Source organism: Erpetoichthys calabaricus, chromosome 9 (genome assembly GCF_900747795.2).
Source record: "Erpetoichthys calabaricus chromosome 9, fErpCal1.3, whole genome shotgun sequence".
Lineage (NCBI taxonomy): Eukaryota > Metazoa > Chordata > Cladistia > Polypteriformes > Polypteridae > Erpetoichthys > Erpetoichthys calabaricus.
Genome location: NC_041402.2, coordinates 11,661,205 through 11,674,432, shown reverse-complemented (window position 1 = coordinate 11,674,432; position 13,228 = coordinate 11,661,205). Strand labels below are relative to the sequence as shown.

The 13,228-nt window shown below is 40.1% G+C and overlaps 1 protein-coding gene across 2 annotated transcripts in view; it reads left to right on the top strand.

Moving 5' to 3' along the window:
- LOC114657368 (kinesin-like protein KIF14) overlaps window positions 1-13,228 on the top strand; it is a 206,581-nt gene that overhangs the window by 102,895 nt on the left and 90,458 nt on the right. For both annotated transcript variants that reach the window (XM_028809150.2, XM_028809148.2), the window contains 3 exons: window positions 1,000-1,147; window positions 3,677-3,790; window positions 9,394-9,535. In XM_028809150.2, the coding sequence (XP_028664983.2) occupies window positions 1,000-1,147; window positions 3,677-3,790; window positions 9,394-9,535 (404 nt within the window). The remainder of the gene's footprint in view (window positions 1-999; window positions 1,148-3,676; window positions 3,791-9,393; window positions 9,536-13,228) is intronic.

Sequence of the window (13,228 nt, the reverse complement as noted above, 5' to 3'; positions counted from 1 at the left end):
AAATTCATTGTGGTAATGTACAGAACCAAAATGAGAAAAAAGTTGTCTCTGTCCAAATATTTATGGACCTAGATATAGATAGATGGATATAGTTAGGTCCATAAATATTTGGACAGAGACAACTTTTTTTAAATTTTTTTACCAACCTTTAGTTTTCTAATTTCTATATTATTCCAAAACACAGAAATTGGGAAATAACACATCACTTATTTAGTCCAGGAGTCCAATTAAAAACAAGCTGCTTGGAACAAAAACCTGCAGCCACAGTGGACCCCCAGGACCGAGGTTGGGAAACGCTGATGTAGACAAACGTCTATCTGTTTATCCCTTTGTGATAGCCTTTTTTTTTTTTTGGTGGTTTTCTAAATTACCGTGTTTACTCGCAGATAGACTTGATTTTACGGTATAATTTCCAATATTTTATAATGTCAGTCATACAAGTCAAATGCGGAAAACTCACGCTATTGGCCCAAGAGATGATGATATGCTAACGCCCACCTGAGAGAGTAACCATGGAGCACATGGCCCTTTCCTTTCTATGTGTTGTGCCTACGTGATCAAACAGTGATACCCGAACTATTTCAAAGCGACGTTTGCATTAATTTGTGTTTTTTGTATCTCACACCCTCCTACACCTTTATCGTAAGAGCATCCCTTATCTACGATGGAGTGTTCGATCAGAAGAAAACCTGAAGCTGGTATTAAATTAAATGTCGTTGAAGTAGTAAAAGAAATTGGTAACTGCGCTGCTGCAGCAAAATTCGATGTGTCTGAGAAACTGGTGAGAGATTGGAGGAGGCAAGAAGATGTAAAAAAAAAAAAAAAAAAATGGTTACATTTTTTAATGGGCGTATAAGTCCGGGTCTGATTTTATGATCAATTTTTCGAGTTTCAAGACCCGACTTATACGTGAGTAGATACGGTAATTTATTTCAAAAAGTAACTGTGAGGGTGTTTTGATTTGGGGCTAAGCATTCATTTTAAAATCCGTGATTCTAGGATTGAAGCTGAAGTTGACGAAGCTTGGCAACATACACAGCAAGAAATCCTACTGGGGTTGCAGGCTGCAAAAGATGCTGCACAAAAGGACTTGAGCGATCCGCATGAACGTTACGAAGATGGACTTTGTGCTTTCCAAGATGAAATGGTAACCTTCTGAAAATAACTAGGGAGTTGTTACTAGGGGCGAAGTGGGAAAAGTAGGGGTTCTGCTTTAGTGAAATTCTTAACGTCTTAGATCTTGATTCATTTCTATGTGAAATTGTGCTTTCCAACTTAATAAATATTGGTCTCTCTCTTCCATTTGTGTTATTTTGAGAAAATGCTGGTTCAGTCTCATTGTTTGAAATTTTCTTCACTGTGCAGTTAATTTGAGTTGAACAGAAATTGGATTATCAGAACAGAAAAAAACTGCATAATAATACAGCCATGACAATATTTTTTGACACTTTTTGAAAACTCTTAACGTTTCAGTATTGATTGCTGCTGTGCCAGCCTTAAAAAAAAAATTGAAGTTACTTATCAATACAGTGGGGCTTCGTACTTCAAACGTTCCAAAGAGAAATTCGACAAAAATTTGATCCGGAGTTCGAATGATGCTTCCACATTCGAACTGTGTGTGTAGTGGAAAAAAATACAGCAACAAAGGGTGTTTACACAGTGAGCATGAATGTCATCTGTTATGTAAAGTCTTAGAGTTAGTACAGCAGCAGCAGATGTTGACCTACAGCCATAATCTCCTCCTTTGCTTTTACCGGAGTCTCTGGTCCTGTCCTGCTGGTGTACTGTGCGGCCTCCTAACTCGATAGCTGTATCCAGAATCCAGGTCTCTGTAATTAGCAGAATGCAACACTCCTTAATGATCTCATTCGCTGCAACCTTTAGCTTCAATTCATCCATCTTATTTGCGAGGGATCTTGACTTGGTGAGAAAAATGCTAGGAAGATGTAGCTTGTGTGGCCCACCACTGTAACCACGCCAGCCTTGCTGCTGCCTTTGTCTCCTTCCTATGGGGATGGGAATCCACGGTGAGCCCTCACGCTCAGCTAGGTCTGCTGGGATGTTGTGGAAGCAGAGACACTCCGCTGTAGCAGCCTGCTCGCTGCATCGTCCTATTTTTAGGAGATCATGCCGGGCTGTAGACGTTATTCGCCCAGCAGAATGTCATCATGACAAACGGCAACACAAAAAGACAAAACGCCAAAAGAAGAGCACAGAGCTGCTGTATCTATATGTGCCGCTATACATTTCACTTTATTATACAGTGTTTTTATGTATTCTCATGTTTATTATTTAGGGCGTTTGTGTTAATTTTTCTGTATTTGCTGTTTAAGTGTATCAAAATGGGTATTGTGTAAGGTCTGGGATCAGATTAATTCCCTTTCCATTATTTCTAATGGGGAAGAATTGATTCAGACTTCAAATAATTCAGAGTCTCCTGAAACTAAAGTTTGAAGTATGAGGCACTACTGTATTACTTCTCTGGCTGACACCTCTGTCCAAGGTGACTTACGGCATTTGAGATCCAACTGGTTACACTTCTCTTGCTTTTTTCAGTTAGAGCACAGGTAGGTGAAATGACATGCTCATGGTCACTTGGTGTCAGAAGTGGGATTCAAATCCCAGAAATCCCACAAATTCAGGTTTAAAGTACAAAGCAAACGTTTCTTGAGCATGGGAAAGGAGCTATATAAATAAAATGTATTATTATTATTATTATTATTAAAGCCTTAACCTCTACTAAACACTGAAGATTAGTAGGCCTAAATATATTTGTAAACACTGAAGATTAGCAAATACACTTCTAAATCAAAGCACTAAACAGTCCCAATAGAAAGTCTTCACCTATTTAGGGTTTTCAGATTTTTGTTAATACAATGTTGGCTCACAATGGGTTAAATTTGACATTTTTGGGCTCTTATCAACAGAAAAGGACTATTTAATGTCAAAATTTAAAAGCAGACCTTTGCAAAGTGCAAATATAAAATAATTGTTTGCATAAAAATTCATTGCTTTCAAGTCGCTATTTAGTAGATGGTAACCTTGAGTTTGTGTGCTCGGGTGTCTATCGGCTCTGCCTTCCCAATTCTTCTTTGCAGAACTGCTCAGGCTCTGTCAGAATCCATCATGGCGATCATGAACTGACCGGCCTTTGTCAAAGCCAACCACAAATTCTCAATCAAGTTGTGATCTGGACTCTGACTCTGCCACTCCAGGGTCCTCATCCGTAAAACAGTGTGTGGATTAGATTGTGAAAATATGTGTATGCCTAAAAACAGGAAAATTTAGATTTATAAAACTTGCCGTATGCACATTTCTATGCAATTTTTGGCTTTATAAATCACAATTTTGTGACCACGTCCCAATGCTTATCAGGCTCATCATTATGCAATTTCAATGCTGCCGATCTTCATTGGTTGGTAGAGCAGCTTCCACCTGACGTGTTGAGACCCCCACTACCAGCAGTCAAGAGAATATGGTTGGATGGCACAAATTTTACTGGAAGCAACATGCGAACATTCATGCTTTTTTGCTGCAAATTTTAATTTCATGCAAATTAACTATCAACACTTCTGATTATATTGATATTTGAATTTGTATCAGATAATGATTCTTGGAAAGCCAGTCCAGTTGTTCATTTTTTTTTCCTACCCCTTTTTTTAATGGGTTCTCCAAGGAAGAAGAGTTGAATCCAAAGCAAGAAAAACTGAGCCATGAAGTTAAAGAAAAAAGAAGCAAAATTCATCTGAAGAAGTTGCTCCTTGCCTGTAAAGCTGAGTCTTTGTCACAGGTGAGTGTGTGTTGTTTCTTTTATACTTCCTCTTAATATGAAGTACTTCTGGAGTCTGGTGGTTGATTATCTGCTGCTGATCGAAGGTGATCATCTAGTCACGTCAAAAGATATCCTTGTTGGGGAATTGCAGAGTGCAGTGAGGCCCGTCTTAAGTTTTTGAACTTGCTTGTCTGTTATGGCCTCTTTGGGGAGATGCAGCCTGGCCCAGCAGGGCAAAGCTCTGGACAGAATGCTTTCCCGTTATGATTCACTAAAAAAAAACAAAAAACTCCACCATAATTACTCGGTTTAGAGCTGCTGGTCAATCATTGCATCTACATGATCTTTAAGAACTCAGAGAAACTTTTTATATATAGCTTTATTCCAGTTGGCGAAAGTGGTTGATTGGACTCTAAAAACTCCTGATTAACAACAGTAGACGTCTTCATGAGTATTCAGGTTATTTAACCATGTAGACCCTTAAATGGGGTATGGTTAAAGAATAAGTCGGGTATTTTTCAAGTCCGTTATTTCTTAACAACCATGCTATATATGCATCTGCCACATGAAATTGTGTCCTAACATTAATTGCTTTCTATAAATTTAAGAAAATCTCCTCCTGCACTGATGGTTTCATTGAAGTCTATGGGGAATGGAGGAAAAACTTAACTTGCCAAATACTTCCCTTTTTTCAAGTCAAGTATTGATCCCCATCTTGCGATTTATACACACACACACATTGTTAGATAGATACTTTATTAATCCCAAGGGGAAATTCACATACTCCAGCAGCAGCACACTGATACAAAAAACAATATTAAATTAAAGATTGATAATAATGCACGTAAAAACAGACAATAACTTTATATAATGTTAACGTTTACCCCCCGGGTGGAATTGAAGAGTCGCATAGTTTGGGGGAGGAACGGTCTTCTCAGTCTGTCAGTGGAAAATAGTATTAAATATAAATTAAATAATAGTTTATAGTGTCATTTTTTTTAAACCAAAAACACCAATATTGTAAGATTCAGCCATTTTAGAAGAAGACAAGCTGTGCACGACAGCTCACCATTTAATCGTCCTACTCCACAACCTTTTACTCCTCTATGATGCGGTTTCCTCCTGACAGACCAAATCACAGTAAACTTTTTTTGTGCCCCGTGTTTGGTTTTGCTTTGATTTAATTTTGTATTTACATGAAAATTTGCAAAAGTGAATAGAACATGTATCCTTTAGAAATGTGATGAAATATTTCCAGATGCCCTTTATTGTCACAAACGTACGTTGGAAACATGAAAGGCATGTATCAATATTCAATAGTTGTTTTTGCTTGAAAGTGGGTGTATTTAGTAATTTTAAGTTTTTCCTCCATTGTAAAGCACCAGAGCAGGCAAGATATTCTTTTAAATTTATAGAAAGCACTTAATTTGCCACACGAAATTGTGTATGAAAGTTAATTTATACCATGATTGTGAAGAAATAACTTCGACTTGAAAAATGCCGAACTAATGTGAATTTAATCTGAACGATTGAAATTGGTGTCCCAAACAGCAAGCTTTCCCTCCGTATGACCTGGAGAGAGTTGTCTGTCTAATTTAAAGAGTTCATTTTTCTTAATCCAACTAAAGCGTTCCTTGATTCGTTTTTCATGTTCATCTCGTTGCTGGCACTGCACTTTCCTCCTTAGACAGCATGTCGTTTCCAGTGCGTCTTCATAACTCTCCATTTCACAGCAGGCATGTTGGTGGTCTATTAAAATGCTGTGTCCTTCCTCCATTTTGAAAGTTGGCATGTCACCTGTGTCATGTTTGGTCTCTCTCTCTCCAGAGCTGAAAATACGCCTGCGTCAAACCAGTCGTAGCGATGGGCGATTTGTGAACAATTTGTTCTTTTTGAGCAACTCTTCTCAGTGAGCATGAACGAATCTGTGTAGTGGAGCTCGATGGGATTAGTGTTAATGTGCATATATATCTTACATGACATCGTTGTGGCTTTCCGCTTTGCTGCTGTTGCCCGCTGGTGTTCTGAGTAAAGCACATGCAAAAGAACCACCTGATTTATGAATCTTGACTCGTTTGAATCACAAACAAGTCTGACACGACCCATTCGTTTGAATCGTGAACAAATCATTACGAGTTGTACAATTCTCATTCACTTGTGATTCCGTAATGCAGCATCTTATTTTAATTGTGCATTTTAAATGTATTTAATCATATTTATAGATGAATTAAATATGTATTGTTGCTTAATTTATATTTATACACATATATATGAAGCTAATGTAAGAGTTATTAAATTATATATTTGAGGGGACAGAGGGGTCCTCTTATCCCCACTCCAGATCTACAGTAGAAATTATCACAAAAAAAATCAAAATGATCAATTAAACAGGAAGTTTGAAAGAATCGATTTGAGTAAATTGAATTAGAATGTCCATCACTAACCATTAGGTGCTCTGTTTCTTAAAGTGGTTTGATGGCTAGTTTCAGTTACTGACGTTAGCCCGAATTGGACGACGATCTTGGTCTTGGGTGGGGGTTGAATTTTTGTTTAAGTTTGACTTGATTGTATGGAATGTTATTCGCTTCAAATTAAAATCAGTAAAAATATACAAGAGAATTTACCCTTGGTCTCTTCTGTCAACCAGATGATGTTTGTTTAAGCTAAATACTAGTACTAGTTAAATACCAATGTCCCCAAAAGCCCCATTTCACATTTTCTTACAGGCATATACAGACTGGTTAGCTTGTTTGAGCTTAACCATAACAAGCAACACTTCAGATGTTTGCTTTATATTTGCATATTTCTCCCAGAGTTCTCTGTATGTCTGTTTGCATCCCGGATCTCAGTGCTGTGCTAAAAAATATATTTTGTTACCTTCCATTTATTTAGCGGATGATTCAGATTATCTGATCTTGTGATCGCTTCTCTAAAGTTGATCTCATACTTGGCCCACACAGTGTTCTGGAACTTTCACCTTCCTCAATAGCCCCTTGAAGAGTTGTCTTCATTACCTGTACCTGCTCCCCAGCTGTCCCTATCAGTATGATGTCATCATTGAGTGAAATTACCTGGCTGTCACAATATGTATGATACCCCAACGTCCGTCACAATACCACAGTATGGGTCACAAAGTGCCCATCACATGGGTGGCTACACTATGGTCAAAACTTGGGGTCTCTGACTCAAAGCAGGACTGTTGTGGGCTTTATAGTGCATCCGGAAAGTATTCACAGCGCATCACTTTTTCCACATTTTATGTTACAGCCTTATTCCAAAATGGATTAAATTCATTTTTTTCCTCAGAATTCTACACACAACACCCCATAATGACAACGTGAAAAAAGTTTACTTGAGGTTTTTGCAAATTTATTAAAAATAAGAAAACTGAGAAATCCCATGTACATAAGTATTCACAGCCTTTGCTCAATACTTTGTCGATGCCCCTTTGGCAGCAATTCCAGCCTCAAGTCTTGTTGAATATGATGCCACAAGCTTGGCACACCTATCCTTGGCCAGTTTCGCCCATTCCTCTTTGCAGCACCTCTCAAGCTCCATCAGGTTGGATGGGAAGCGTCGGTGCACAGCCATTTTAAGATCTCTCCAGAGATGTTCAATCGGATTCAAGTCTGGGCTCTGGCTGGGCCACTCAAGGACATTCACAGAGTTGTCCTGAAGCCACTCCTTTTGATATCTTGGCTGTGTGCTTAGGGTCGTTGTCCTGCTGAAAGATGAACCGTCGCCCCAGTCTGAGGTCAAGAGCGCTCTGGAGCAGGTTTACATCCAGGATGTCTCTGTACATTGCTGCAGTCATCTTTCCCTTTATCCTGACTAGTCTCCCAGTCCCTGCCACAGCATGATGCTGCCACCACCATGCTTCACTGAAGGGATGGTATTGGCCTGGTGATGAGCGGTGCCTGGTTTCCTCCAAACGTGACGCCTGGCATTCACACCAAATAGTTCAATCTTTGTATCATCAGACCAGAGAATTTTCTTTCTCGTGGTCTGAGAGTCCTTCAGGTGCCTTTTGGCAAACTCCAGGTGGGCTGCCATGTGCCTTTTACTAAGGAGTGGCTTCCGTCTGGCCACTCTACCATACAGGCCTGATTGGTGGATTGCTGCAGAGATGGTTGTCCTTCTGGAAGGTTCTCCTCTCTCCACAGAGGACCTCTGGAGCTCAGACAGAGTGACCATCGGGTTCTTGGTCACCTCCCTGACTAAGGCCCTTCTCCCCCGATCGCTCGGTTTAGATGGCCAGCCAGCACTAGGAAGAGTCCTGGTGGTTTCGAACTTCTTCCACTTACGGATGATGGAGGCCACTGTGCTCATTGGGACCTTCAAAGCAGCAGAAATTTTCTGTAGCCTTCCCCAGATTTGTGCCTCGAGACAATCCTGTCTCGGAGGTCTACAGACAATTCCTTTGACTTCATGCTTGGTTTGTGCTCTGACATGAACTGTCAACTGTAGAACCTTATATAGACAGGTGTGTGCCTTTCCAAATCATGTCCAATCAACTGAATTTACCACAGGTGGACTCCAATTAAGCTGCAGAAACATCTCAAGGATGATCAGGGGAAACAGGATGGACCTGAGCTCAATTTCGAGCTTCACGGCAAAGGCTGTGAATACTTATGTACATGTGCTTTCTCAATTTTTTTTATTTTTAATAAATTTGCAAAAATTACAAGTAAACTTTTTTCATGTTGTCATTATGGGATGTTGTGTAGAATTCTGAGGAAAAAAATGAATTTAATCCATTTTGGAATAAGGCTGTAACATAACAAAATATGGAAAAAGTGATGCGCTGGGAATACTTTTCAGATGCACTGTATGTGACCTACGTCATGGGTATTGTGGGCTGCAGTTAGACCCCTCTTGCTTGTTAGCACTACTTGTCCTCTGCTTGCATCTAACTTTCTCCATACCTTTTTTACTTTCTCATATACAAAGTATATGGAAAGTATTGTAATCATACAAAAATATTTGTCCTCCGTTTTGATGAATCTCAACGTTTTAGATCTCCCAGAGTCCAAAAATAACATTTTTGGAATTCGGTCCGTGTGTGTATGTAAACACGATAACTTAAGTACGCTTTCAGTTGGGTCAACCAAATTTTGCATACAAGTAGGTACAAAATGTAGATTTCTATCAACTTTTGAGCTAGTTCCAATAACTGGAAGTGATACCTTTTTATTCATGCAGCTGCAGAGTCTGATTTATTCAACTTTACTTTTATAATAATTTGATTAGTAGTTTGCGGTTCTTTAATGTACATAACATAAAAATATAAGTCTTGCGGTTTACTTTTCAAATATCCATCCCCATATCTGACTCTGTTGGTTAAATGCACTCAATTAAAAGTACTCCTCGTTTTCCCTTATAAGCCCCATACTGTAGCTATCGTGTTGGTCACACATTGTTTTTGTACTTAGAAGCTCCATCTTATTAAGAATAAATCACACAGTTTTAATAATAAATACAATTAAGCTTTAATTTTCAAACCTAATATGCTGTTAAGGTCACTATATTAGACACACCACACCATTGTTTTTACTCCTTCAATTAATCCTCAGTCTCGCGTTTCTAATTTTTTTTTTTTTTCTATGCCCAAATGATTTAAGGAATTTGAAGAGACGAGGTTAAGGCACTGTAAATTCATGGAGGCTCTTGAGCTGGAAAAGGCCAAGTTGTCGCAAGAAGTGGCAGATCTTAAACAAGCACAAGCCAGCAGGGGAGAAGAGCAGCAGATGATTCCTCAGCAGGGTAGGTGCTCACCGATCCGCTCCATCAACTTTCGCTTTTATAAGCTGCCTAGCAGATTTGATCCTGGGATTAAGTGGCTCTCTCTCTGTCCATCCTTTGCCATTCCTTATTGGCTGTTACTTTAGGGCAAGGATGATTTTTGTATTCCTTTGAATGAATTTTGCAACTGAAGTGGGGTGATAAGTCTGATTTGAGAGCCATGGGATTACAGGTTGGGTAGTGCTTGGTGCAGGATTGCTAATGTGGTTCATGGCTGGATTCATTCAGAGCCAACCTGAAAAACCCACATTACCGTCTCAAAGGGGAGGGGGGTGGGGGTGGGTCTTTCTTGGGTGGAATGGAGGGAAGTCCTTTAACCCAAAAGTTTCACCTTTGATGCACACACTGATACATGACGAACCACCTCAGGATCTCAAATTACAACCTGAGCGTAGCCTTGCAATGGGTGACACCTCAGCCCCACACTAGTTCGGATGGAGTGAAAAAGTGTCGGGTGCTTTTAAATAAATATATACACACACACAATGGATGGAGTGCCAATCCTGCCACCAACCCCCAAGTTTTCCCTGTAAGCTGAAGGACCTGCTTGCAGGGCCGGGTGCACATTAACGTCATACCCAGGTTGGAGCAATTGTAGGTTAAGGCCCCAATGGGGTGGAATCACTTCTGGCATTTAAGGGGTTCAGACTGGCAACCTTCTGATTGTTGGCACAGATCCACCATTTTTGGAGTTCTGTGTGACATGATGTCAGATTTGGCTTTTTTCTGTTTTTTTTGTGTTGGTCCAATGCACGTAAAGGAAATAAACCTGTATATACAAAAACATTTGTAACTGCAATAATTTTCTGTTAGAAATGGTGCATTTTCTGGGAAAATTCCAGGGGTGCCGATAATTTCGGCCATGAGTGTATGATATATCATTAATTAAAAAAGAACAAATTGGTATTAGTGGGCTCCTTTCAAAAAAAACGTTGGGGGGGTTGCGGTTAAAACGGTTGTGAAAACTCGGGTCTCAAATACTTAAAGGTTGATAAACGCAGAGTTAACTAATGAACACTACACATTTACAGTATCTCAAATGAACCTGGGGGCAAAGATATGGTAGTTGTGATGTTTTTGGACCCTTTTGAGCACACTGGGGGGTGAAATCTTTGACTTCCGGTCAAACCAAATTGGAATCTGAATTACTTTTAATGTTCTGACAGTATCACTGGGCAAGATCATATGCAATGAAAAATGGATCTTATACTACATTTCCCACTGGGGTCCCTATTCAATTAGAAATATCCCAATCCACCCGTTATAACCCTTGGAATGGGATATCCTGTTTTAAAATGGTTGGAATTCCATTTGATCTGTCCAAAATGGCTGCTGTTCTGCCCTGAAATGAGAGAACTTGGATTCTGTCTCTGACTACATAATGGGTTGTCAGGTTTGATACCTCTCCATGTGGGCTGCAGATGAATTACTGTTAACAATTCTTTGCATTTATATAGCGCTTTTTTCACTACTCAAAGCACTCAGCAGTTGAAGGTTAAGGGCCTTGCTCAAGGGCCCAACAGAGCAGAGTCCCTTTTGGCATTTACTGGATTCAAACTGGCAACCTTCCGATTTGCCAGTGCAGATCCCTAGCCTCAGAGCCACCACTCTGCCTGAGCCTGGGCTGCAGATGAATTACTGTTAAAAATATTGTATTTGTTGTAGGGTTGATTGGGGAAAGGGGGCAAACCTCTGCAAAGTGAAAATTTAAACTTAGTATTTAAACCTTAAATCACCAGCTGTTTGACAAAACTGTTCAGAAAAGAGAGTCCATTCTGGGCCTGAAGCTGGTTAGAAAGTAGCATTTTGTGTGTTTTGTAATGTTCAACCTGTCCACTAGATGGGCCCAAACTAAAAGGAATGGTCTAAGGGTAGGCATTGAAACTTCTCCTTTCGTGGTGCTTTAATGGTTTCTTCTTCTTCTTCACCTTTAAAAAGCAACGAAGCTCAATTAATATGATCCAGTCATATGTTGTGAGTGAGAGAGAATTTTTTTTTGTTTTTGAGTTGCATTTATGACTCAAGTTTTGAAAGGAAAATTAAGAGAATTGAGTGGGTATCAGTGCTGCTTCTAGGAGACTAGCAAAATAAAATCGGCTATCTAATGAAATTCCGATTTTTAAAACAAGCGCCCTGTTGCTTGTTGCTCTAATACCCAGTTGCCATTCAATTGGGACTTGAATTTCCTTTTCCTGTTTTGGTGGCCATCTCCTCCTCCAAACCCCCAGACCAGAAACGAAAAAATTTTGTTTTCCTTCTACTGCTACAGCAACATGGACGTGGAGTGGGGTGTCCACTGGTGCCCCAGCCCCCCCCTTTTTTTTTTTTGTCTTTTGATTAATTTCTTCTATCATGTTTTTATGTAAGTGTATTACACCACTAAACTCTGGGCATCTTCTTGCCAGACTCTTTTGTGGGGAGTCCATTGTTGCTGATCTCCTGCATCATGCAACTTGCAATTTTCTTAGACATATCCAGACTGGTTAGCTTATTTGAGCTTAACCATAACAGGTAGCACTTCTTTGTAACCTTTGCTGTACATTTGTGTATTTCTCCCAGAGTTCTCTGTCTTGGCATGTCTGTTTGCATCCCAGACCTCAGCACTGTGTTAAAATGTGTTATTACCTTCCATCTCTTTAGCTGGTGGTTCAAAAGAGTAACACATCTTGTGGATCCCTGTTCATACTTTGCCCACATGGTGGTCTTAAACTTTTTTACCTTTGTCACAAGTCCCTCGAAGACTGGTCTTCATTCACCTGTATCTGTTTGCCCAGCTCTCCCCAATAGCATGGTGTTGTCATTAAGCTAAATCATCTGCTTGTCAGAGTGTAAATGCAGACCCCAATGGCCGGGAGGTCAGTCGCGTGGCGCGCTCCAGACGCGGGAGGTCAGTCATTGATGGCCAATGCACACCTGGCTACACTGTGGTAAAGATTAGGGTTGTGTGACGGTTATCTGACTCCAAGGGCATTTTGTCGTCTGTGGGCATTATGTGCCCTACGTTATCAATATTGTGGGTTGCAGTTACTCGTCTTGCTTGTTAGCCCTTCCTGTCCTCTGCCTACATCTAAATTTCTCTGTACTTTTTTTGGCTAAGCTCTTGTTTGTTTCTCTGATAACCAGTTGGCATTCAATTGGGACTGGAGGTCCTTCTCTGTTGGAGGCCATCTCCCTCCAGACACTACTTTGAGACTTCAAGAGTCAAACGAAAAACCATACATGATATTCAACCAGAATTTTCCATTTTCCTACTACTACTACTACAACTTGGATATTAAATGGGGTGTGCCGTGGTGTCTTCTCAAACTGTAATCTGGCCATCCTATTTTGTGGTGTTCATCTTGCAGTGTGTCCTCTGTATTTGTGTTCATGAAGTCTTCTTCTTAGTTGTCTCTAACACACACATCGGCCCCCCTGTTTCTGATCTGTCAGCCAGGCATTTTGGGCTTTTCTTTACCTCAGTGAGGATTCTTCTCTCATCAGCTGTGGAGGTCTTCCTTGGCCAACCAGTCCCTTTGTGATTCCTGAGCCCACTAGCATGTTCGTTCTTTCTTCATGATATTCCAGACAGTTGATTTCAGTCATCCTAAGGTCTCACTGATGTCTCCAATGTGAAAATTTGCGAATTTCCCCTGGGGATTAATAAAGTATCTA